Genomic DNA, 27,864 nt, shown 5'->3' with positions numbered 1-27,864 from the left:
CAAAAAACAAGTTTATTAGAAGAGTTATTTGCGTCGCTCCTTTATAAAGGAGCGACGCAAATGACTCTTATTTGCGTCGCGCCTAGGAGCGACGCATATGACTTTTAAGTCATTTAAGTCGCGAGCAGTTGCGTCGCTCATAGAAGCGACGCAAATACACTATAAATGAGCGACGCAAATAAGCCTTTTTCTACTAGTGATTTAATGACGTTTGGAACCATAGATAACCATTATATGTTTTCATAAATGTCCGTGATAGGCTTGAGTTCAAGAAATCGGTGAATGTTTAGAACAGGCTAATTGAGCGTTTTAAGACAAATTAGATGGTTCCACCCACCCAATTGGACTCCTGGAGGGTATTGGGGACTATGGTAAACTTCTCGACAATTTTTATTTCCAAGAAAATAAAGGTCAAAAAATTTCAAAATTATTGAAGGTTATTATCCACATTTTTTAAGGAATTTTTGACGTTACGGGGTCCAGTGGCGAAAAGTCTTGAGACCCTAAAGGATACAGTTTAGGTTAATATAATGACGTTTGGAGCCATATATAACCATTAGATTTTGTTATAAATGTCCGTGGTAGGCTTGAGTTTACGAAATCGGTGCAAGTTTCGAATAGACAAATTGAGTGTTATAAGGCAAATTAGATGGTTCCACCCACCCAATTTGACTTCCGTAGGGTATTATGTACCATGGTAAACATCTCGGAAATTTTTCTTTATGGGAAAAAAAAAGGTCAAAAAATTCCAAAATTGAAGGCTATTATCCATGTTTTTTGAGGAATTTTTGACGTTACGGGTTCTGGTGGAGAAAAATCTTGAGACCCTAGGGGATGCATTTTAGGGTCATATAATGACGTTTGGAATCATATATGTCCATTATATGTAGTCATAAATGTCCGTTGTAGGCTTGAGTTCACGAATTCGGTGCAAATTTTAAACAGGCAAATTGAGTGTTTTTAGGCAAATTAGATGGTTTCACCCACTCAATTGGACTCCTGGAGGGTATTAGGTATCATGGTAAACATCTCGAAAAATTTTATTTTCGGGCAAAAAATGGTCAAAATATTTCAAAATTGAAGACTATTATCCACGCTTTTTGAGGAATTTTTGACGTTATGTGGTCCAGTGGAGAAAAGTCTTGAAACCATAAAGGATACATTTTAGGGTTTTAATGACGTTTGGAACCATAGATAACCATTATATGTTTTCATAAATGTCCGCGATAGGCTTGAGTTCACGAAATCGGTGAGTGTTTAAAACAGGCTAATTGAGCGTTTTAAGGAAAATTAGAAGGTTCCACCCACCCAATTGGACTCCTGGAGGGTATTGGGGACTATGGTAAATTTATCGGCAATTTTTATATCCGAGCAAATAAAGGTCAAGCATTTACAAAATTGAAGGCTATTATCCACGCATTTTAAGTAATTTTTTGACGTTACGGGGTTCGGTGGAGAAAGTCTTGAGACCCTAAAGGATATTTTTTAGGGTAATATAATGACGTTTGGATCCATATATAACCATTATATGTTGTTAAAAATTTTTGTGGTAGACTTGAGTTTACGAAATAGGTGCAAGTTTCGAATGGACAAATTGAGTGTTATAAGGCAAATTAGATGGTTTCATGATAACTTGCTATTTGATATGATTTTAGGGTGTTTTGAACCTAGTTTACTTGATAAAATTTGCGTTTTGGTTCATTTTTACTGTATTATTATGCAATTTTTGTGTATCCTATGCTTCACGGGTTGTTGGTGTTTTTGTTGAGAATTATAGGTTCAAAAAAACGACCAAATGGAGCCCATGGATACAAAGCCGAGTTAGAAGCAAGAAGATGGTTAAAAGAAGCCAAGGAAAGGAGCAATATAGAAGAAAAGATGGAAAAAAGAGCTTAAAAGACCCTGCACGGCCGTGCCAGACCTTGCACGTCCGTGCAGGAGGTTCCAGAAAGTTTCAACAAGCTGCCAAGGCCTGCACGGCCGTGCTTAATTTTGTACATTATGGAAAATCCCACTCTTATATTCCTAGCTAGAAAATGCAGTCTTATTAAAAGGTTTTTATCTAACATATCTTTAGTCGTAAGGAGGATGTTTATTTGATTCATATGATTTTATTTGAAAATTTTGTACTTTATAACTTTAACAACCCCATATTATTTTTGAACCAATAATGAAACAATCTCATAACAAAACATAAGATCCACATGAAATTTAGCCATAACATTTACATATATATGTCAATATCGATCTTAGGATCATTTGAAACTGGAAAGAAAAGCTCTAACCAGCTATATCCCTCAGCTCAATTCTCGCCCATCCCTCATATAAGTTATATCCTTGCATTGGTTTGAAAAAATGTGGACCTTCCAAGTTACAAGTATTGATATTCATATGGGACCAAATGAGATGATAACAATATACCTATCTATCATCAACATTAATGATAAGAGAGAATATATGCAAAAGTAAATAATAAGGCTAGGTAGACAATTTAAAGTGGAGAATATATGCAAAAATAGTGCGTGAATTTCTAAAGTAGAGATCGAATTCAAATACACTACGGTTATGAAGAAGCTAATAGGAGTACAACAAGTATGTATAAGGTAAGGATTTGTGTATAAATATGCAAAGGATGGTAGGTAATTGGCGCAGTGCAACACACAAGCTTCTGATCTCTAGCATACAAATAACCAACAATCCGAACTTCCGATCAAGGTAAATGTCATGTATATCATATACATAGAAGAGTCTTTCATATATATAGTATGCATTTATATTTGTTATCAAATATATTAAAGCAAGTCATCTATATATATATATATATCGGGTTAAACTGAATTACTAATTTGCAGTTAAAATTTGTTATAGGTACTGAAGGAAAAAAATGGCCTCAAGCACAAGAAACAGTTGTGATGAATGCACAAGACAAAGAGATTGTGGAGAAGATGGTAGAGGTGGCGAAAAACATTGGGATGAAACAGAACAATGGTGCAGCGGCCAATAGTCAACAACAAAACAGTGCAGTCGTCTCGATGATGAACTCCACCCCTGGAAGGGTTAATTTTTCAATGAATCAGGATTGGCATGGGGAAGTGATGACTGGTGAATATCCTTCGGTCATTGATGTCAGCAAAGGCGACAGCTTTACTCATTCGGCGACAGATAACGATGGATCCAAGGGAGCCGTAGTGTACTTGGGCAACAACAGTACTGCTAAAAGTTGTGCATGGCTATTGGCTTGGTCTGCTCCCAAATTTCCCACCACCAACAATCCTAACAAGGTTTACGTCAAATGTGGCGATGCCACTGATTTCCAGAATATTAATTGGAACCAAATCGAAGCTTCTCTCGACGTATCATCCACTTTCTCGAGCTTCATGGAACCAATTACCAAGACCACCTGCAGTGCTAACATCCTCCCTGGCAAAAACTTCGCATCTGTTGGTGCTAATTTTGGAACTATGTAATTCTACGTACTTTCGTTCGTAATTAGTATGCATGGCTCACTCATCATAATTAACATGCATGCATGTATGTACGTGCTTTAATTATTTGTTAGTTAGTTTCTTTCCTAGCTAGCTAACTAGCTACGTACCATGCATGCACATCTATGTTATATCTATTTACTACTTCAATAATAATGAGCCCTACGTTATTATTAGTTTCATGCTTTTATCCCTAATTTTATTTTCTCTTTACTATACTTAGGGCCTGTTCTCATTTACCGAACTCAGCTGAACTGAACTGAACTGAACTGAACTGAACTGAAATGAATATTTTATAAGAGAAGGAAATTAGGAGCTGAACTGAACTGAACTGAATTGAATTGAATTGAATTTCAACGTAAGAGAACAGACCCTTAGCCTCTAATTTTACCTTTGTCCATCATTTTGGCTAGACATGCATTATTACACTTGGAACTTTTACTCATTACTACGGTTATTGCTTGCACTTTGATTTTCTATTCAAGGTGCGTGTCACTCTTTGCTCTAAAGTGTGGGATGAGCTCAGTAATGCATATATGATGAATTTAGAGAACTCCTCTAGCAGCTAGGTAGGCTATCATTAAGGCAAGGGTCGCAGGACCAAGTGCGTGAAGCTAATCAAGTTGCTAGGATGACTAGATAGAAGCCGGAGATATCAATGGCCTTTTGTATTAGGCCTATGTTGTAACCCTTATAGAAATACATATAACAAAGAAAAAATTGACACTATGAATCTTTACCTTACTAAAATTATACTTCAATCATTGATTAGACCGAGTATAAAATACAGGGGACATAATTTGAAACAGGATTCTCCCCAATTCTTTCCTTCAATTCTCATCTTCAAACACAACATCTCATTTAGGAAAAAAAAATTCCAAACACCCCGTATAATTTTCTTCATCCTTAAATTTAATGTCGTATTGAGAGTAAAAATTATTCCGATAATTAAAAGAAACCGAAGAGGAACCAGATGGTGTTCAATATCATGTCGTCGCACCATTATCCTTAATAAGAGAAACTGTGGCAAGACAATTACTAACCAATTCAGTCAATTTATTTCCATAACCAACCAAGGGAGACGTACCACCACTTTCTTGTACACCATCATCACACGTACCAAAATCCGAAATCGTGGCGCTTAACATACTATTAATAGTACCAATATCTTTGGATTCAAGTGCTTTTACAACCTTATCTAAATTATCCAAAGCATTATCGTACATCTCCTTGCAATCTCTAAGGACATCCATATCATTATCGGTTTGCCCTAATTTTTTAGTACTCAAGGCTAGGGCAAGTTGCGTGGCTTGTTGCGTCGCTTTAACTTGCATCCCAAGTAAAGAGAACGTGTCCGTTTTTTTAACACCATTATGTTATTATGCATTAGGAATGGCTTTAAGGAGGAAATGCAAAGGTCAGGATTATCCGTGGCATCACAAGTTTTCTTTACGTCCGGGTTATTAGCCGCCGTGTTGGTGGTGGTTAATGATTCTTCTTGTTGATCATGGTTGAGGTCAAAGGGGTTGAAGGTGATGGGGAGATCAATTGGATCCCCATCGGCGTCTTGCATGGCGATTGGGGCGGAACTTGGTGAGAGAACGTACGAGGGATCATTATAAGGGGCCGCGGCAATGGATGGTGACGGTGATGGAGGGATAACAAAGGCGGTTGTTTCTAATGATGTTGGTGGTGAACTTGGAGATATTGTTTCGGATAAAGATCTACATTGAACTTGATAGATGAAAGCAAATAAGAGGGACAAAATTGATAAGATGAATATTGGTTGCATTATTATTAAAGGTGATAAAAGTTTATTAGGTTACTTTTCAAGCAATTTAATTAGGAAAAGTTGGTGAGATATTTAAGGTATCAACAAAAAAAAAAAATTATATATTTTTTTTATTATGTTAAACGGTTTAGAAAGCTAAGGTAGTAGTTTGAAAGTTTTAATGTGTTGTTCTAATTTAGATTAATGGTTAAAATGATGAGGTTTATTTTTAATCGTGATCATTAAATTGGATAGGTGGTAGGAACTAAAAATATCTGTCCTATACCAAAAGTGGTGAAAATCAAACACAATATTTGCGCCCCGTCAATTTTGTTGTCATCGTGAACTGTAATAATGCAATCCTATCCTACCTTACGGAGTAATAAAAGTCTTACCATGCACCAACAATTTTTGGCGTAAAAATTTTGTTGCCAATGATATATAATTTGCTTTTATTTTAATTGTTTTACTATTACAACTCAATGTAAGGAGAAGAAATTTGACTAGATTATAAATCTAACAAGAGCGCCAACTAGAAGTGTGTCAAATTATTTTAGCAAAGTTAGTAACAATAAACTTTTATTAGTATTTATAAATAAAAAGAATAAAATCAATGAAAGGGAACCAAACAGAGAAAATAAAAATAGAATATAATTACTTCTCAGCTAATTTCCAGCCTTGGTCTAAGGGTACAAAAATAAAATACTACAATCGTACATACAAGATTTATAAAAAAAGATTCATGGAACACAAACAGTTATAATTATTGTTGGTTCATGCAAAAAAGTGAATAATATATATATATATATATAGGGGAGGGATCCGGTGAGAATAGGTTCATATGTGAGAATTCATACTTATATGAGAACTGATCTACAATTTAGAACACGTGAGTAAAAATTTAGAACATACGAGTAAAAATTTAGAACATGCGACTAAAATTTAAATTTAGAACATATGAATAATAATTTAGAACATATGACTAATAATTTTGAACATGTGTGTGAGCAATAATATAGAACATCTAATTCAAGAATTAGAACATGTGAATAAAATTTTAAAAAATTGCTTTATGAAATTTAGAACATGTGAATAAAAATTTTAGAACACTTGGTATAAAATATAAAATGGGAGTAAAAATATTGAACATATAATTTAAAATATAGAACATGTGAGTAAAAATTGGAACATATGCTTTCGAATTTTGAACATATAACTAAAAATCTTAAAACACATGCACGTTTTAAAATTTAGAACATAAAAGTTAAAATTTCGGAATAAGTCATTCGAAATTTATAACATCTAACTTAACTAATTTATGGTTTAGAACATGTGAGTATTAATTTAGAACATCTTATTTTAATTTAGAACACCAGGGAAAAAGTTTAGAGTATCAGATTTAAAATTTAGAACATACGAGTAAAAATTTAGAACATAAAAAGTGTTCTCACATAAGGAAAATTCTCATATAAGAAAAATTCTCACGAGATTTAATAGGGAATAATAGTGGATATGAGGTATTAATAAGAAAATCAATGGAGATCGGATCAATGACTTCAAAAATTTTATTGTGAAGATCGGATCTGTGTTTAACCATATTCAAATAGCTAAATCAATCATTGTGTCTTTCATAACCATTAAACGTGTGAAACGTGTCTTTAATTACGGTCCAACGTAATAACAAGCAATCAGCACGCAGCATTCTTCAAACTTGTATTTGGAGTTGAAATAATAATAAGGTTTGGCTTTCCAACCAAACCTGTGAGGAATAGCTATTGATCGAGCTTTACAAATAAATATATTTTAAAATAAACTTGTTGACATGTTATCATTATATCTATACGAAGGAGAGTAATTTCTAGCTTAGGGCTAAAACAAACATGGTAAGAAGTGTCAAATACTGATCCAATCAATTCAAATCTACCTGAATAAAGCCTATATGATTCCAAACGACATTATATGAGCCCGAGATATATCCCCTAAAATCTCAAGCCTTTTCGACACCGAATCCCGAAACCTCCAAAATTTCTCAAAAAGCATGGATATTAGCCTTCAATTTTGAAATTTTTTAACTTATTTTCGCACGAAAAATTAAAATTGCAGAAATGTTTACCGTGGTCCCTAATACTCTCCGGTAGTCCAATTGGGTGGGTGAAACCATCCAATTTGCCTTTAAACGACCAATTTACCGGTTTACAACTTGCACCGATTTCATTAACTCAGGCATACCATGAACATTTATTACAACAAATAATGATTATATATGGTTCCAAACAACATTATATGACCCGAGATATGTCCCTAGAATTTCTAGACTTTTCGACACCGGGTCTCGAAACCTCTAAAATTTCTCAAAAAAACGTGGATATTAGTCTTCAATTTTGGAATTTTTTGACTTTTTTCGCCCGGAAATAAAAAATTCCGAAAAGTTTACCATAGTCTCTAATACCCTCCGGGAGTCCAATTGGGTGGGTAGAACCATCCAATTTACCTTTAAACGACCAATTTAACGGTTTACAACTTGCACCAATTTTATTAATTAATTCAAGCCTACCACAAACATTTATGACAACAAAATAATGATCATATTTGGTTCCAAATGGCATTATATGACCCTGAAATGTATCTCATATAATTTCAAAACTTTTCAATACCGGGCCCCGAAACCTCCAAAATTTCTCAAAAAGCGTGGATATTAGCCTTCAATTTTGGAATTTTTTGACTTTTTTTCGCCAGGAAATAAAAATTGTCGAAATATTTTCCATGGTCCCTAATATCCTCCGGGAGTCTAATTGGGTGTGTTAAACCATTCAATTTGCTTTTAAACGGACAATTTGTCGGTTTATAACTTGTATAGATTTCATTAACTCAAGCCTACTACGAACATTTATGACAATATATAATGATCATATATGGTTCCAAACGGCATTATATGACCCCGAGATGTATCCCCTAAAATCTTAAGCATTTTCGACATGCATCGAGCTTGAAATCTCCAAAATTGGCCGTTTAAAGGCAAATTGGATGGTTCCACCAACCCAATTGGACTCCCGGAAGATATTAGGGACCATGATAAAATTTTTGGCATTTTTTTTTTCCGGGCGAAAAAAGTAAAAAAAAATTCCAAAATTGAAGACTAATATCCACGCTTTTTGAGAAATTTTAGAGGTTTTGGGGCCCGGCGTCGAAAAGTCATGAAATTCTAGGGGATACATCTCGGGGTCATGTAATGCTGTTTGGAACCATATATGATCATTATTTATTGTCATAAATGTTCGTGGTAGGCTTGAGTTAATGAAATCGCTGCAAATTGTAAACCGGTAAATTGGTTGTTTAAAGGCAAATTGGATGGTTCCACCCACCCAATGGGACTCCCGGACGGTATTAGGGACCATGGTAAACATTTCGGCAATTTTTATTTCTGGGCGAAAAAAGTCAAAATTTTCAAAATTGAAGGCTAATATTCACGTTTTTTGAGAAATTTTGGAGGATTTGAATCCCGGTGTCAAAAAGTCTTGAAATTTTAGGAGATACATTTCGGGGTCATTTAATGCCGTTTGGAACCATATATGATCATTATTTGTTGTCATAAATGTTCGTGGTAGGCTTGTGTTGATGAAATCGGTGCAAGTTATTAACCGGTAAATAGGCCGTTTATAGGCAAATTGGATGGTTCCCCCACCCAATTGGACTCCTGAAGATATTAGGGACCATGGTAAACATTTCAGCAACTATTTTTTTCGGGCGAAAAAAAGTCTAAAAATTCAAAAATTAAAGGCTATTATCCACGCTTTTGAGAAATTTTGAAGGTTTCAGGGTCCGGTATCGAAAAGCCTTGATATTCTAGGGAATAAATTTCGGGGTCATATAATTTCGTTTGGAACTATATATGATTAGTATTTGTTGTCATAAATGTTTGTGGTAGGCTTGAGTTAATGAAATTGGTGCAAGTTGCCAACTGGTAAATTAGCCGTTTTAAGGCAAATTGAATGGTTCCCAACCACCCAATTGGACTATCGGGGGTATTGGGGACCATGGTAAAAATTTGAGCAATTTATATTTTCTAGCGAAAAAAGTAAAAATTTTCCAAAATTGAAGGCTAATGTCAACGTTTTTTGAGAAATTTTTGAGGTTTCGGGGCCCGATGTCACAGAGTCTTGAGAATTTAAGGAATATATCTGGGGGGTCATATAATAATGTCATTTGGAACCATATATGATCATTATATGTTGTCATAGATGTTAGTGGAAGGCTTTAGTTAATGAAATCAGTGCCAGCTGTAAACTGGTAAATTAGCTGTTTAAAGGCAAATTGGATGGATACACCTACCCAATTGAACTCCCGGAGGGTATTAGGAACCACGGTAAAAATTTCGACAATTTTAATTCCGAGCGAAAAAAATTTAAAAAAATTCCAAAATTAAAGGCTTATATCCACGCTTTTTGAGAAAATTTTGAGGTTGGGGACGTTGTCGAAAAAACTTGAGATTTTAGAAAATACATCTCGGAGTCATATAATGCCGTTTGGAACCATATATGATCATTATATGTATTGATAAATGTTCGTGGTAGGCTTGAGTTAATGAAATTCGTGCAAGTTGTAAGCCTGTAAATAAATTTGTCGTTTAAAGGGAAATTTGATAGTTCCATCAACCCTTGGACTCCCGGAGAGTATTAGGGACCACGGTAAACATTTCGGCAATTTTTATTTGCCGGTGAAAAAAAGTCAAAAAATTCCAAAATTGAAGACTAATATCCACGTTTTTTGAGAAATTTTAGAGGTTTTGGGGCCCGACTTTGAAAAGTCTTAAAATTTTAGGGGATACATCTCGGGGGTCATATATTGCTGTTTGGAACCATATATGATCATGATTTGTTGTCATAAATGTTCGTGGTAGGCTTGAGTTCATGAAATATGTGCAAGTTGTAAATCTGTAAATTGGTCATTTAAATGCAAATTGTATAGTTCCACCCACCCAAAGGGACTACCAGATGGTATTAGGGACCATGGTAAACATTTTGGTATTTTTTTTATTTCGGTCGAAAAAAAGTCAAAAATTTCAAAATTGAAGGCTAATATCTACATTTTTTGAGAAAATTTAGAGGATTCTGGGCCCGGTGTCGAAAAGTCTTGAATTCTATAGGATACATTTCGGGGTCATATATTGCCGTTTGGAACCATATATGATCATTATATGTTGTCTTAAATGTTCGTGGTAAACTTGAGTTAATGAAATCGATGCACGTTGTAAACCGGTAAATTGGTCGATTAAAGGCAAATTGGATGGTTCTACCCAGCCAATTGCACTACCGGAGGGTATTAGGGACCATGGTAAACATTTTGGTAATTTTTATTTATAGGTGAAAATAAGTCAAAAAATTCTAAAATTAAAGGCTAATATCCACTCTTTTTGAGAAATTTTGGAGGTTTCGGCCTCGAAGATGAGTCAAGTAGGTACGTGAGTTGGTCAAATGTGGTACGAAATGGCCAAATCTAAGATGAGCCGTGCACAAATCATTGATTGGGTTCGGGTTTTAATTGAATGAGCATCATATCATTTTAAATTTTTTGCATGAAACTGGTACAACCTTGATGACAACCTACATGGTAGTCCGCTTATTTTTTTACCAATTCACATTAAAATAAAATAGCCATTGGCATTATGTGTGGCCTTGTCCAACCCATTGATCTAGTTGATCGTGTTTAAGTAAGAGTATCTTTTGACAAATGATGTGTCTCGTGCATTAGCGCAGTTACATTTTATTTATAGTGATACAAATTTTAATTACAAATTTTGTTATATCTTAAATAATAATATTGCTACATGTGACTGTGGTGGTAATAATTTATTGTTCCTCTTAAATTCGACCATGAATTTTTCAAATATATTATTATACAAAGTACTAAACAATAGCTAGTACTATTATTGAAAACATTTGTAAATATCAATTAGGTTAGATGATTATACCCAAGATTGACATGGATCAAATCTGTTTTTGTAATATACCCTTGTAGTACTCTCTACATAAAAAAATTTAGATTTCACTTAGGAATTACTTAATTTTATTTACTTAAAAAAACACACCAGCTTAGCATGCACTTAAAAAAAGATATTAAGTTAAGTAAATGGTCAATCGATAATAATTTTATTATTGTCAATAAGAAAAAAGTGTTACGTTGTTAGCTTGTACAAGCAATTAAAATTTTATTGCTTAGTTCGGTCGTTTACGTTTTATAATCATTTCATGAGCCAAGAAAAAATGTTGCAAGTACACATTAAAATAGAGAAAATGCATACGAATATAATGTACTCCGTATTTATAATACATTAATAAAATGGTCAAAGGTTATACTGTTTGATGACCATTATACTTATCAAAGAGCTAATAAAGCACAATAACTCACCAGTTGAAACCTAATTAAGGCTCAACTCATAATTATTATTGTATACTCAACATGTAAAACCCACAATATAATAGCATATATATGGTAAAACCATGTTGATGATGTAGCTAAAAGAGCAATTGAAACATAAAACCACATTATGTTTATTTTATTTTTATTTTATTTTATTTATTTTTTATTTTACAAAAGAACTAAGAAAAAAACTAATAATGAAAATATAGCAATTGCCTACGACAAGCACATCCAGACAACCAGTGAGTTAGTGAAACCCAAGCCCGAGGAACTTTTCGGAAAAACCACATTATGTTGTCACAATATATAGGACTTGCATGTTGCGCATCACTTGATCAATGTTATCAAGAGTTTAATTAACTCTGAGTAGTAATAATAGTCCTTTCATATTTCTCCAATGACTTAACCAACTCATTAAAATTCTTTCCATTGCCAAATCCACCACACCCACCCTTTTGATAAAACTTGCCATCTTCTCCTTGAATCATACACCCAATTCTTTGTATCACCTCAATGAATATAGTAAGCCTATCTCCAATAGGCTTTGTAAATGTTTGGATTATAACACCTTCATGGTCCTTGTCCACCTTAAGCCCTAGCGCCTCGCATTCTTGTATTTCCTCCTCCGTTAAGAAACCGCTAGCCACCGCCTTTAGTTTTTGGTAGTAATCGCCTTCTGGTGGTGGCATGAAGTCGAATAATGACGTCTTCTTCATCTCTCTTAGGGTTTTGAATATATCGTTAGTAATGAGAGCCAAGTGTTGCACTCCTGGACCGTTGTTACGTTTTATGAACGTCTCAATGGGACTTTTAATTGTCTGACCATACACTGGCTCGCTGAAGTTTAGGAAAACAGATTCGTCGTTGTTTGCTAAGAACACGGATTGGAGTCCGGATTCGGTGACTCCAACTAGGTCTTCGGCTGCAAACTCTACGAACTCGTGGAGACCGGTTATCCTCATTATGTATTCCATGACGGAGGCTAGCTCAGGCACGCTTCATGCGGCGTGGTCTAGGCTATTGAACCCGAATTCGGTTCCTGATCCATGTACTTGAGTAAATTTGGGTAGAAAGTTGTTGCAAATAGATGTATGTGCGTGGCTGACCAATCGAAGGACTACATCACCGAAGAGATGGACCTCGGCGAGGAGGGTATGACCGTCCTCTAAGAGGATGGGAGGGGAGGAAGGGCGAGCCCCGGCTGCTACACTAGTGGCGTAGGCGGACTTAGCATCGTCCACTCAAGGGCAATAGCGCGAACTCCAAACCCATGAGTGGACATAAAAGAGGAGTGGGATTCATAGTTAAACGTAGGTATGGAGGCCGTTGGAGACGAAGATTGAGTGTAAGGAGCGGTGAAGAGGAAGCGGAGGTCACCGCTACGCAACACGTAGGAGGCGTGTACAAGGTTGCCGGTAGAATGGTCAGATTTGGCAACGGTAGGCATGCCAAGCCCCTTAGAAAAAAGGAGGCTCGTGTTGGATGCGTCACCACACCAAAACTCGATGTGGTGGAACCTTTTTACCTTAAATTTATCTGATTTCGGGTTTGATCGCACAAACTTATGAAAGCTTTGTAGTTTAAATGACTTTTCATGACTACCATCAACTTGATTTGCCATTTTTTTTTTCTTGAAAACTCTACTATATATATAAAACTCAACTCCGATCCAAATACAACTTATGATCGAGGTGATTACTTGTATTGAACAGGAATTGAATGAGGAAGTTTATTAATAGCTTTAGAGCCTTTTATAGAAACTTTAGTACCCCATTTTCTAACGAATGCATGATGCATGAAGCTTACGCTATGTTGTACGTTAGCACACAATAAGAAATTAAAGATTCTTTAAAATTTTGTCATGACTTACTGAATGATGGATCTAAGTTAACTCCTTGAATCCACTTTAAAAACAAATTAAAGATCCACTTGAATTGTTTATATTACTAACAATAATCAAAGACTAATAAACCTGCAAAATTTGTAGTCATATTTTTTAATCACATCACATGCATGTGATGCATCTTGCTTGGCCATGATAAACTACCCATCTTTTGTAATTGCTTGTCTTCAATTTTCAGGAACTCGATTTGATTCGATCTGAAAAGCAAGGCATTTGAATTTCTAAATTGGGATAAAAAAAAGTTAATAATATTATGAATTTCACATTAACACCTACAGAGTATCGATCTAAAAATGTTTTATATGATTATGCTGTATTGTTAATTTTTAATACTCTGTACATCAATAAAAATGTATAGTCAATGCAAAGTACTTTGTATATAAATGTGATAATAGAAGGGTATAAATTATTTTAGAATAGAGGAAGTAAATAATACGAAAGTGTTTAGAGTTACGTATTTACCAAGATCATTATTATTTAATCCGATTCTAAAAAAGAAATTGGCCGGATTTTTTTTCATCAACACTTTTGTTATTCGTATAGGAGATGTCTATTCCAAAGTTTAAAATTTAGTTACAGTAACATAATCAAATCGACCAATAGTTTAAATACAAATTGAAGTCCAAAATATAATTTACTCAATTTGCAAGGTTAAGCGTCATGCATCACATGATAATATTTACGTATAAAAAGACTTACCTCTTGAAGTTCCAAAAGTTATTTGACCAAAGCTTTTACTTGAATTAATTAATGAACTTTACATTTAATTATTCAGTAGTGTACCAACGAATGCCGTGTCGAAGAAACTTACTACTAAAAATTATGGGATAGTTTTACAATAGCTATTATACAATATTATAAGATTTATAACCACTATAAATTTTCAATTCAAACCATACACTTTAGTTTTTAAATCTCCTCCATCCATTCATTTGGTCGACTATATACTTTGAAAATAATAATATATACTATATAAAACCAAAAAAAAAAAAAAAGTTCTCTTGCTTTCTCTTTTCAATCTGGTGAAGTGTAACCTATTCAAACGAAACATATAAGTGCACCATATAGATAAATGGATTAAAAGTTCGTGAATGAGTTTAGCACTTTATAAAGTTAAAAGATGACTACTCTGGCCTCTTATTATTATTGCAAATGATTTTACAATTGAACCACCTTAGACTTGTAAAGTGGACTCACTTTTAATGATGAATTGATGGAATGATGGGTATAATCAAATATGACATAGTCCCATCCCATATATAATACAAAGTACAATTTCTTTGATTCACACTTAAATTAGTAGGCCACCATTAAATTAAATTCGACCATATATACTTGCCCTATTATGTTTGTAGATGTCAATTCGGGTGTATTGTCTAGATTGGGTTGGATCTATTTTAAATTTGAATTATCAAACATGTTAAATTATTGTGTCCATACAAGTTGAGATTTTTGGGGATACATCTTGGGGTCATATAATGCCGTTTGGAACCATATATGATCATTATATGTTGTCATAAATGTTTGTGGCAGGCTTGAATGAATGAAATTGGTGCAAGTTGTAAATCGTTAAATTAGCTATTTAAAGGCAAATTGGATGGTTCCACCCACTTAATTAGACTACCAGAGATTATAAAGGACTATGATAAACATTTCGACAATTATTATTTTCGGGCGAAAAAAAGTCAAAAAATTCCAAAATTGAAGGCTTTTTGAGAATTTTTTGAGGTTTCGGGGTCCGGTATCGAAAAAGCTTGATATTTTAGGGAATACATCTCGGGGTCATATAATTCCATTTTGAACCATATATGATCATTATATGTTGTCATAAATGTTCGTGGTATGCATGAGTTAATGAAATCGGTGCAAGTTGTAAACCGGTAAATTCACCGTTTAAATAAATTGGATGGTTCCACCCACTCAATTGGACTTTTGAAGGGTATTAGGGACCATGGTAAACATTTATGCAACATTTTATTTCTGGGCGAAAAAGTCAAAAAATTCCAAAATTGAAGGCTAATGCCACGCAAAAAGTCAAAAAATTCCAAAATTGAAGGCTAATGCCACGCTTTTTGAGAAATTTTGGAGATTTCAGGCTCGATGTATGTCGAAAATGCTTAAGATTTTAGGGAATACATCTCGGGGTCATATAATGCCGTTTGGAACCATATATGATCATTATATGTTGTCATAAATGTTCGTAGTAGGCTTGAGTTAATGAAATCTATACAAGTTATAAACCGGCAAATTGTCCGTTTAAAAGCAAATTGAATGGTTTAACACACCCAATTAGACTCCCGGAGGATATTAGGGACCATGGAAAATATTTCGACAATTTTTATTTCCTGGCGAAAAAAAGTCAAAATATTCCAAAATTGAAGGCTAATATCCACGCTTTTTGAGAAATTTTGGAGGTTTCGGGGCCCGGTATTGAAAAGTTTTGAAATTATATGAGATACATTTCAGGGTCATATAATGCCATTTGGAACCAAATATGATCATTATTTGTTGTCATAAATGTTTGTGGTAGGCTTGAATTAATTAATAAAATTGGTGCAAGTTGTAAACCGTTAAATTGGTCGTTTAAAGGTAAATTGGATGGTTCTACCCACCCAGTTGGACTCCCGGAGGGTATTAGAGACTATGGTAAACTTTTCGGAATTTTTTATTTCCGGGCGAAAAAAGTCAAAAAATTCCAAAATTGAAGACATTTATCCACGTTTTTTTGAGAAATTTTAGAGGTTTCGAGACCCGGTGTCGAAAAGTCTAGAAATTCTAGGGACATATCTCGGGGTCATATAATGTTGTTTGGAACCATATATAATCATTATTTGTTGTAATAAATGTTCATGGTATGCCTGAGTTAATGAAATCGGTGCAAGTTGTAAACCGGTAAATTGGTCGTTTAAAGGCAAATTGGATGGTTTCACCCACCCAATTGGACTACCGGAGAGTATTAGGGACCACGGTAAACATTTCTGCAATTTTAATTTTTCGTGCGAAAATAAGTTAAAAAATTTCAAAATTGAAGGCTAATATCCATGCTTTTTGAGAAATTTTGGAGGTTTCGGGATTCGGTGTCGAAAAGGCTTGAGATTTTAGGGGATATATCTCGGGCTCATATAATGTCGTTTGGAATCATATAGGCTTTATTCAGGTAGATTTGAATTGATTGGATCAGTATTTGACACTTCTTACCATGTTTGTTTTAGCCCTAAGCTAGAAATTACTCTCCTTCGTATAGATATAATGATAACATGTCAACAAGTTTATTTTAAAAATATATTTATTTGTAAAGCTCGATCAATAGCTATTCCTCACAGGTTTGGTTGGAAAGCCAAACCTTATTATTATTTCAACTCCAAATACAAGTTTGAAGAATGCTGCGTGCTGATTGCTTGTTATTACGTTGGACCTTAATTAAAGACACGTTTCACACGTTTAATGGTTATGAAAGACACAATGATTGATTTAGCTATTTGAATATGGTTAAACACAGATCCGATCTTCACAATAAAATTTTTGAAGTCATTGATCCGATCTCCATTGATTTTCTTATTAATACCTCATATCCACTATTATTCCCTATTAAATCTCGTGAGAATTTTTCTTATATGAGAATTTTCCTTATGTGAGAACACTTTTTATGTTCTAAATTTTTACTCGTATGTTCTAAATTTTAAATCTGATATTCTAAACTTTTTCCCTGGTGTTCTAAATTAAAATAAGATGTTCTAAATTAATACTCACATGTTCTAAACCATAAATTAGTTAAGTTAGATGTTATAAATTTCGAATGACTTATTCCGAAATTTTAACTTTTATGTTCTAAATTTTAAAACGTGCATGTGTTTTAAGATTTTTAGTTATATGTTCAAAATTCGAAAGCATATGTTCCAATTTTTACTCACATGTTCTATATTTTAAATTATATGTTCAATATTTTTACTCCCATTTTCTATATTTTATACCAAGTGTTCTAAAATTTTTATTCACATGTTCTAAATTTCATAAAGCAATTTTTTAAAATTTTTATTCACATGTTCTAATTCTTGAATTAGATGTTCTATATTATTGCTCACACACATGTTCAAAATTATTAGTCATATGTTCTAAATTATTATTCATATGTTCTAAATTTAAATTTTAGTCGCATGTTCTAAATTTTTACTCGTATGTTCTAAATTTTTACTCACGTGTTCTAAATTGTAGATCAGTTCTCATATAAGTATGAATTCTCACATATGAACCTATTCTCACCGGATCCCTCTGATGAGTGACATTTATGTCACTCTTAGGGGTAGTATTTAGGTCTTTTTCCTCTTATTTTTCTTAGGTTTTCACCTCATTGTCCTCTTATGGCTTCTTTTTGTGTTGATGAAAAGTAATGCTTATTTTGATAATCTTTATGCATTATTTTATCATCCCCATGCTCTCGTGAACTTTGGTATCTTCTGCAGGTACCGTGACGGTCCTATGCACGGTGGGAGGCCCCTTGGCCAAGCATGGAAGCCATGGACAAAGGCAAGAGGAGCAAAAGGGAAGGAGAGGAAGCAAGAAAAGTTTGACCACACCAAGGTTCGACCGGACCTTCCAGAGGTTCGGCCACACCTCCTCTTGCACTTCCTTTTCTTGCTTCCTCTCCTTCCCTTTTGCTCCTCTTGCCTTTGTCCATGGCTTCCATGCTTGGCCAAGGGGCCTCCCACCGTGCATAGGACCGTCACGGTACCTGCAGAAGATACCAAAGTTCACGAGAGCATGGGGATGATAAAATAATGCATAAAGATTATCAAAATAAGCATTACTTTTCATCAACACAAAAAGAAGCCATAAGAGGACAATGAGGTGAAAACCTAAGAAAAATAAGAGGAAAAAGACCTAAATACTACCCCTAAGAGTGACATAAATGTCACTCATCAAACTCCCCCACGCTAAGCCTTTGCTCGCCCTCGAGCAAAGCAAAGGAAAAAGAACAAGGGAGAAAGAATTAGTTATTCAAACATGCAAGGAACAAAAGAAAAACCGAAATTGCTTTTAGCAAAAGCAACAAGCCATTTAAACCCCAAGGTCGCCGATGAGGACGAGTTGTGATCTCGTGAGGGTTTCCCAGAGAGCATACCCCACAACTCTTACAAAATTGCGTTCAAGACAAACCAAAAACAAGGGAAAGAGAAACAACAAATCCAACACAAATCATAGCCAAATCAAGCTTTTGGAGATAACAAACATGAATGAGTGTCAAACTTTCTGAGTAGTAGAAGTGAGCATGCAAGGGGATGCCGAAAGTTGATTGAAGGATAAGTTATGCTAAGCATAGAGAACTCAAATGCACCACTCCCCCCGCATTCCATACAATCTTACCGCGTTCCCTCATCTAGATTCAAATCCGCCCTTGGAGATAGCATCAAGTGACTCCTCGAAGGAACCGGAACAAAGATAAAACACTGCAAAATAGGGGAACCCGACATCTCACCAAGTCATGCCTTCTCTATATGCTTGAGTTCCAGCTCCCTCCACCGATTAGTGACTCAACCAACCTAGGTCAACAGGGCATTGGAAGGGTTATAACGATGGCTAGGGGGGTAAGGGTGTGGAGGAATTTGGAAATTGGTGCTTAGCCTAACCGTGAAGCAAAGGGTGATCAAGCCTCTTTTTCAAAATCAATCATCAACCAATTTTCAAACTACGTTGCCACAATCTTGAACTATAATGCCAAACACTTTTGAGCTTTCTCTTTCCTCTTACATCATCATTCATCAACCCTTCGTTTGTCACATTCTCTCTTTTTTTTTTTTTTTTTTTTTTTTTTTTTTAACATCATCATCATAAGAATATTACCAACCAAAAATCATCTCTAACTACAATAAATTCATTATCCGTGATGGTTCTCCATATGTACAAGCTACCATCCTACCACACTACCTCCTATGTACACTTCAACCAAAAGGAACATCCTCCCCCACGCTAGTCTTTTGCACGTCTCGAGCAAAAGGAATAGGCATGAAAGTCCGGGGGGGGGGGAAATGGAGGGAGAGAACCCTCATTGGGGGTTTCTATCCTCCCGTTCCTGAGGGGGGTTCATGAAATCAAACCCCGGGCGATCCATGGATGGATGGAAAGGTTGGTTAAAGTGCTCATAGGGCCACCCTTGGGTACCCCAACCACCATCAAAAGGATTCGGGGTTGATGGACTTGCCGGATCATAGGCAAAGTCGCACCCACCCGGCCGATAAGGGTTGTATGGTGGGGTACCAACACGTTGGGATGGGTCGATAGGACCTTCCCAATAAGCATAGGTGTTGGGGGAGGGGTTGTTAGGGTCATAGGTGTCCCAATGTGGAACTGGGCCCTCTTGAGGCGGGTGGTAGGGATAGTTAACATAGGGCGTTTGAACGCCCGCTTGCACAAGACTATCATAGTTCATCCTTGCGTAGTACCCCATTGTTCAATAGAAGCCTGATTATCAAAACGAATACCATCGAGGGTACTACGCAGGGCACTCATATCAAAAGGAGAAGAGGAAGAAGAAGAAGATGTCTCACCTCCCCCACTAGGGGGGGGGAAATTATGCTCCACTTGGTAGACTGGTTGAGGGTGAGGGATTGCACCGCGGGCTTGTTTTTTCCTTAATTCATCGGGGATGAATTTTCGCGCAATCTTCCACCTTAGCGGGTTGGAAGGGTCTACCGAAGTGTGAGGAGGATCCGGGAGGACACACCATTCTTCTCCATTATCTACCAAGAGGATAAATTTGCGATTCTGGGTGGAGTAGTTGATGAAGCGTTGGTTGCGGAGAGCAACAATAGAAAGAGCATAAGGAGGGTAGCCGACGGCCTCTTTTCTTTGTTTTGGAGCACATGGGGGAGCAAATCAATTTGGTCCTTGTAAGCTCCACCATTCAAAGAAAGGGCAATGAGGGTGATCATGCCCCCCATGTGTATCTCATCACCAAGCCGCCCATCTCGAGTGTCCAACAATCTCGAGATAAAAGTGGTGGAGCATTTGAACTTTAAACGCTGAGGATTGTCGGCCAAGAAAAGGCAAGCTACCTCATCTTTCACCATAGAGCCGAGGTTTGCCTTGAAGAATACGGCATACTGAAGGAGCCGGGCAAAGTATCTCAAAGCAATATGGATGATGTTGTTGACCTTTGCGGTGTTAGTGCGAAAGATGGGCTTGGTGGAGATGCTCTGCCACCATTCTTGTTCATTATAGGGAATGCGACACATTGAGGTCATATCGGAAGGCCGATGCATCCCGGTTGCTTGCCAATGGAAGATCTCATTGAGCTCACTCTCGGATAGGGAATGGTCTTCGTTGAACATACGAAAGTGAAGAATAATTTGAGATTCATTTCCTTCATCATCTTCTTCAATGACTTCCTTGCGGAGGGAAGCAAGGAACTCCAATGTGACGCGCTCATAGGTGTGAGCGTGGAGGTCAATGAACTCGCCCCAACCAAAGTTTTGTGCGAGCCGGACTACTTCATCCATGATGCCAAGCTTTCTTAAGGTGTTCCGCAGAAGAACCTTGTAGATCGAATGGGACGGTCTATGAGGGTTTTATAGACATCCCAAAAGTGTTTGTTTGGAGCGATGATGCCATGATCATAGATGCCGGGTGGAGGAGGAAAATTTGACGATGAAAGATTCACTTCCATGTCAAATTAGGCATATCATACTATCAAGCTCCTTAGTCAAGGGTAGCTAAACCTATCATGAGGAACTAACAAGCAATCTCATATAATCAATTTAATTGCAATTCAAACATCAATGCTTCTCCCACATTTGCATAGTTAACCCAAAAGGTCGAGCTTCACCCAACCCCTAGCAAGAAGACTACTCACAACTCATGTTTATCAACATGCAATCAAGAATTAGGGTTCTAAATACTTCAATAATTGGGGAAAAGTGGTTAACAATTGAAATAACTATCATCCAATAACAAATTACCAAGAACTAGGAAGATTTAAATAACATGCAAATACCAAATAAAATCTGAAATTAAAAGGAAGAAGGTTGGAGAAATTACTAATTGAAGCTTCAAATGTTGAATACAAATTGCCAAACTTTGAGAATAATTCTTGAATTTCACTAATACAATGATTTGATTTGATGAAAACTAAGCTAAATTAATCCTAAGGAATGTTTCAAACTAAGGGAGGTTTCTGAAAACTAGGCTACTGTCCTGCTTCTCCCGTCCTTTTAAACGATCACAAAAGGACCTTAAATAGTCCGTACAAATTGGCTGAGATCGGGAAAAGTCCGACCGAACTCTGGGTAAGTTCGGTCGGGGGGGTACCGGTCCCCTCGGTGGTCGGGGTCGTTTGGGTTTTCCCTCCCTGCAAAATTGCTGAAACAGGTTTGACACTGCCTTCACTGCACCCTGGAGGTTCGGTCGAACTTTTGAAAAGTTTGACCACACCAAGGTTCGACCGGACCTTCCAGAAGTTCGGCCACACCTCCTCTTGCACTTCCTTTTCTTGCTTCCTCTCCTTCCCTTTTGCTCCTCTTGCCTTTGTCCATGGCTTCCATGCTTGGCCAAGGGGCCTCCCACCGTGCATAGGACCGTCACGGTACCTGCAGAAGATACCAAAGTTCACGAGAGCATGGGGATGATAAAATAATGCATAAAGATTATCAAATTAAGCATTACTTTTCATCAACACAAAAAGAAGCCATAAGAGGACAATGAGGTGAAAACCTAAGAAAAATAAGAGGAAAAAGACCTAAATACTACCCCTAAGAGTGACATAAATGTCACTCATCACCCTCCCCTATATATATATATATTATTCACTTTTTTGCATGAACCAACAATAATTATAACTGTTTGTGTTCCATGAATCTTTTTTATAAATCTTGTATGTACGATTGTAGTATTTTATTTTTGTACCCTTAGACCAAGGCTGGAAATTAGCTGAGAAGTAATTATATTCTATTTTTATTTTCTCTGTTTGGTTCCCTTTCATTGATTTTATTCTTTTTATTTATTCTTTTTATTTATAAATACTAATAAAAGTTTATTGTTACTAACTTTGCTAAAATAATTTGACACACTTCTAGTTGGCGCTCTTGTTAGATTTATAATCTAGTCAAATTTCTTCTCCTTACATTGAGTTGTAATAGTAAAACAATTAAAATAAAAGCAAATTATATATCATTGGCAACAAAATTTTTACGCCAAAAATTGTTGGTGCATGGTAAGACTTTTATTACTCCGTAAGGTAGGATAGGATTGCATTATTACAGTTCACGATGACAACAAAATTGACGGGGCGCAAATATTGTGTTTGATTTTCACCACTTTTGGTATAGGACAGATATTTTTAGTTCCTACCACCTATCCAATTTAATGATCACGATTAAAAATAAACCTCATCATTTTAACCATTAATCTAAATTAGAACAACACATTAAAACTTTCAAACTACTACCTTAGCTTTCTAAACCGTTGAACATAATAAAAAAAATATATAATTTTTTTTTTTTGTTGATACCTTAAATATCTCACCAACTTTTCCTAATTAAATTGCTTGAAAAGTAACCTAATAAACTTTTATCACCTTTAATAATAATGCAACCAATATTCATCTTATCAATTTTGTCCCTCTTATTTGCTTTCATCTATCAAGTTCAATGTAGATCTTTATCCGAAACAATATCTCCAAGTTCACCACCAACATCATTAGAAACAACCGCCTTTGTTATCCCTCCATCACCGTCACCATCCATTGCCGCGGCCCCTTATAATGATCCCTCGTACGTTCTCTCACCAAGTTCCGCCCAATCGCCATGCAAGACGCCGATGGGGATCCAATTGATCTCCCCATCACCTTCAACCCCTTTGACCTCAACCATGATCAACAGAAGAATCATTAACCACCACCAACACGGCGGCTAATAACCCGGACGTAAAGAAAACTTGTGATGCCACGGATAATCCTGACCTTTGCATTTCCTCCTTAAAGCCATTCCTAATGCATAATAACATAATGGTGTTAAAAAACGGACACGTTCTCTTTACTTGGGATGCAAGTTAAAGCGACGCAACAAGCCACGCAACTTGCCCTAGCCTTGAGTACTAAAAAATTAGGGCAAACCGATAATGATATGGATGTCCTTAGAGATTGCAAGGAGATGTACGATAATGCTTTGGATAATTTAGATAAGGTTGTAAAAGCACTTGAATCCAAAGATATTGGTACTATTAATAGTATGTTAAGCGCCACGATTTCGGATTTTGGTACGTGTGATGATGGTGTACAAGAAAGTGGTGGTACGTCTCCCTTGGTTGGTTATGGAAATAAATTGACTGAATTGGTTAGTAATTGTCTTGCCACAGTTTCTCTTATTAAGGATAATGGTGCGACGACATGATATTGAACACCATCTGGTTCCTCTTCGGTTTCTTTTAATTATCGGAATAAATTTTTACTCTCAATACGACATTAAATTTAAGGATGAAGAAAATTATACGGGGTGTTTGGAATTTTTTTTTCCTAAATGAGATGTTGTGTTTGAAGATGAGAATTGAAGGAAAGAATTGGGGAGAATCCTGTTTCAAATTATGTCCCCTGTATTTTATACTCGGTCTAATCAATGATTGAAGTATAATTTTAGTAAGGTAAAGATTCATAGTGTCAATTTTTTCTTTGTTATATGTATTTCTATAAGGGTTACAACATAGGCCTAATACAAAAGGCCATTGATATCTCCGGCTTCTATCTAGTCATCCTAGCAACTTGATTAGCTTCACGCACTTGGTCCTGCGACCCTTGCCTTAATGATAGCCTACCTAGCTGCTAGAGGAGTTCCCTAAATTCATCATATATGCATTACTGAGCTCATCCCACACTTTAGAGCAAAGAGTGACACGCACCTTGAATAGCAAATCAAAGTGCAAGCAATAACCGTAGTAATGAGTAAAAGTTCCAAGTGTAATAATGCATGTCTAGCCAAAATGATGGACAAAGGTAAAATTAGAGGCTAAGGGCCTGTTCTCTTACGTTGAAATTCAATTCAATTCAATTCAGTTCAGTTCAGTTCAGCTCCTAATTTCCTTCTCTTATAAAATATTCATTTCAGTTCAGTTCAGTTCAGTTCAGTTTCAGTTCAGCTGAGTTCGGTAAATGAGAACAGGCCCTAAGTATAGTAAAGAGAAAATAAAATTAGGGATAAAAGCATGAAACTAATAATAACGTAGGGGCTCATTATTATTGAAGTAGTAAATAGATATAACATAGATGTGCATGCATGGTACGTAGCTAGTTAGCTAGCTAGGAAAGAAACTAACTAACAAATAATTAAAGCACGTACATACATGCATGCATGTTAATTATGATGAGTGAGCCATGCATACTAATTACGAACGAAAGTACGTAGAATTACATAGTTCCAAAATTAGCACCAACAGATGCGAAGTTTTTGCCAGGGAGGATGTTAGCACTGCAGGTGGTCTTGGTAATTGGTTCCATGAAGCTCGAGAAAGTGGATGATACGTCGAGAGAAGCTTCGATTTGGTTCCAATTAATATTCTGGAAATCAGTGGCATCGCCACATTTGACGTAAACCTTGTTAGGATTGTTGGTGGTGGGAAATTTGGGAGCAGACCAAGCCAATAGCCATGCACAACTTTTAGCAGTACTGTTGTTGCCCAAGTACACTACGGCTCCCTTGGATCCATCGTTATCTGTCGCCGAATGAGTAAAGCTGTCGCCTTTGCTGACATCAATGACCGAAGGATATTCACCAGTCATCACTTCCCCATGCCAATCCTGATTCATTGAAAAATTAACCCTTCCAGGGGTGGAGTTCATCATCGAGACGACTGCACTGTTTTTTGTTGACTATTGGCCGCTGCACCATTGTTCTGTTTCATCCCAATGTTTTTCGCCACCTCTACCATCTTCTCCACAATCTCTTTGTCTTGTGCATTCATCACAACTGTTTCTTGTGCTGAGGCCATTTTTTTCCTTCAGTACCTATAACAAATTTTAACTGCAAATTAGTAATTCAGTTTAACCCGATATATATATATATATATATATAGATGACTTGCTTTAATATATTTGATAACAAATATAAATGCATACTATATATAAAGACTCTTTCTATGTATATGATATACATGACATTACCTTGATCGGAAGTTCGGATGTTGGTTATTTGTATGCTAGAGATCAGAAGCTTGTGTGTTGCACTGCGCCAATTACCTACCCATCCTTTGCATATTTATACACAAATCCTTACCTTATACATACTTGTTGTACTCCTATTAGCTTCTTCATAACCGTAGTGTATTGAATTCGATCTCTACTTTAGAAATTCACGCACTATTTTTGCATATATTCTCCACTTTAAATTGTCTACCTAGCCTTATTATTTACTTTTGCATATATTCTCTCTTATCATTAATGTGATGATAGATAGGTATATTGTTATCATCTCATTTAGTCCCATATGAATATCAATACTTGTAACTTTGGAAGGTCCACATTTTTTCAAACCAATGCAAGGATATAACTTATATGAGGGATGGGCGGAGAAATTGAGCTGAGGGATATAGCTGGTTAGAGCTTTTCTTCCAGTTTCAAATGATCCTAAGATCGATATTGACATATATATGTAAATGTTATGGCTAAATTTCATGTGGATCTTATGTTTTGTTATGAGATTGTTTCATTATTGGTTCAAAATAATATGGGGTTGTTAAAGTTATAAAGTACAAAATTTTCAAATAAAATCATATGAATCAAATAAACATCCTCCTTACGACTAAAAGATATGTTAGATAAAAACCTTTTAATAAGACTGCATTTTCTAGCTAGGGATATAAGAGTGGGATTTTCCATAATGTAAATATCGATATTAAAAGTAATTTAACATTACAATTGAAGTTGTTTAAAAAAAATTACAATTAAAGCGGCATAATCTAGTTCTTCATTACCGAATAAGAATTTTAAGAGAAGTAGTCAAAATAATGACACAATGTTATTCCTTTGTTTTGTGTATGATATTGTTTACCTCAAATTGAAATGATGATGTTAATTACTACTTACTGATAAAGTGATTATGAGTTGATGACATGCATTTCGTATTTTAAGAGAATAATAGCACTGCAATTTTCATTTTGTTTTGTCTACGAGAAGACAGGTACAATGAACATGTTTAAGCTAGACATGTAAAATTTGGTAAAACAGGACTAAACTTATTAGGGCCGTGATTAATAGCAATTGTAGCTTAAATTGGTCCATAGTTTTTGTGTATGTTATTAATCAAATAATGAAATAATCACCCAACCTTCCAGCAGTATATTAACTCTGTAGAGTTCTAGCTGAAATCTAATCTTTAGTAGTCCTCATCACCAAGTGTTCGAATCGAAGGTATCATGATCTTACTCTGGAGTCAATGAATGATGCTAACATTGTAAAGAATGCAAAATTCGAATAATACGTTACTAAAAATCTCGGATTAGTTACTGTAATAGTTGCAATTGCAAAATTTACAGGAAGAATTATTGAAGAAGATTGATTTTGATTTAATATATGTATGATCCTTAAATCATGGATATAAATTTATCAAAACTGAATATAATGGCCTGTTTTTCTCTTTAAAGTTGTGAATTAAGTTCTAATCCGAGATGTTTTTCTCTTTAAAATGTGGTGAGAATGATATGATTAGTATTCTTATTTTTCATGCTTAGGTTTTATCTTGTTTGAAATGAGTTGAATGAGTCTATTGACTTTGTGGCTATGATGCGAGCGTGTAGTATCATCAAAAATTGGGAGGAAGTGAGATGTGGATACTATGTCGTGTACTATATGTTTGAAACAGTTCAACATCACCGTAGTAATGAGGATCTTGTTAGTATGTGTTGTCAGATCTTTCACTACTAATTCATCAATTTATTTTAAATTGGCTACACTCTTGAATTGATTAGTTTTTGTTTTTGTGTCGTGTTAACAGGATTTTTGAAGAACAATACCTTATAATGGGGAGGAGATAAATGAGGTTCGAGATATTTAGTCAAACTATTTCATGATCAATGTTGAAATTTAGATTTAAACTTAGCTAAATCCATTTGTTTGTTAGACTTTTTTTTGTTTTAGTTCTTAGGCTTGAAATGAATGTATTTGGGGTACCAACATTTTGGGTTGGTCTTTGTTCTTGTGTTGGTTGATGATATCAATAATTTTGAGTTGTAAAATTTTGAGACTCTGCTGAAATTTACATTTAAATTCAATAATATTGCATTTTAATTTCAATTATTAGCGTTAGCATATTACT

General features: G+C 35.5%; 2 protein-coding genes, 1 long non-coding RNA gene and 1 pseudogene across 3 annotated transcripts; 2 read left to right on the top strand and 2 right to left on the bottom strand.

Annotated features, from left to right (window-relative positions):
* Window positions 1-2,868: 2,868 nt before the first annotated feature.
* On the top strand, window positions 2,869-3,467 carry LOC110711073 (jasmonate-induced protein homolog; the record flags this gene model as incomplete). Its single annotated transcript, XM_021889443.1, has 1 exon — window positions 2,869-3,467. A coding segment is annotated over one exon (599 nt), but the record flags the coding sequence as incomplete, so codon positions are not given.
* Window positions 3,468-11,780: 8,313 nt separating this feature from the next.
* On the bottom strand, window positions 11,781-13,377 carry LOC110711074 (annotated as a pseudogene).
* Window positions 13,378-24,791: 11,414 nt separating this feature from the next.
* On the bottom strand, window positions 24,792-25,873 carry LOC110711071 (jasmonate-induced protein homolog). Its single transcript, XM_021889442.1, is given in 3 exon segments — window positions 24,792-25,391; window positions 25,394-25,559; window positions 25,716-25,873. Coding segments are annotated over 2 exon segments (579 nt in total). The 5' UTR covers window positions 25,544-25,559; window positions 25,716-25,873; the 3' UTR covers window positions 24,792-24,962.
* Window positions 25,874-26,773: 900 nt separating this feature from the next.
* Window positions 26,774-27,784, top strand: LOC110711072. Its single transcript, XR_002509251.1, has 2 exons — window positions 26,774-27,444; window positions 27,544-27,784. It is a non-coding gene; the product is annotated as an uncharacterized LOC110711072 (long non-coding RNA).
* The last annotated feature ends 80 nt before the right edge of the window (window positions 27,785-27,864 follow it).

This window comes from Chenopodium quinoa, unplaced genomic scaffold (assembly GCF_001683475.1).
Source record: "Chenopodium quinoa cultivar QQ74 unplaced genomic scaffold, ASM168347v1, whole genome shotgun sequence".
Taxonomy (NCBI): Eukaryota; Viridiplantae; Streptophyta; class Magnoliopsida; order Caryophyllales; family Amaranthaceae; genus Chenopodium; species Chenopodium quinoa.
Note: the sequence above shows the minus strand (reverse complement) of the source record. Positions and strands in the feature narration are given on the sequence as shown.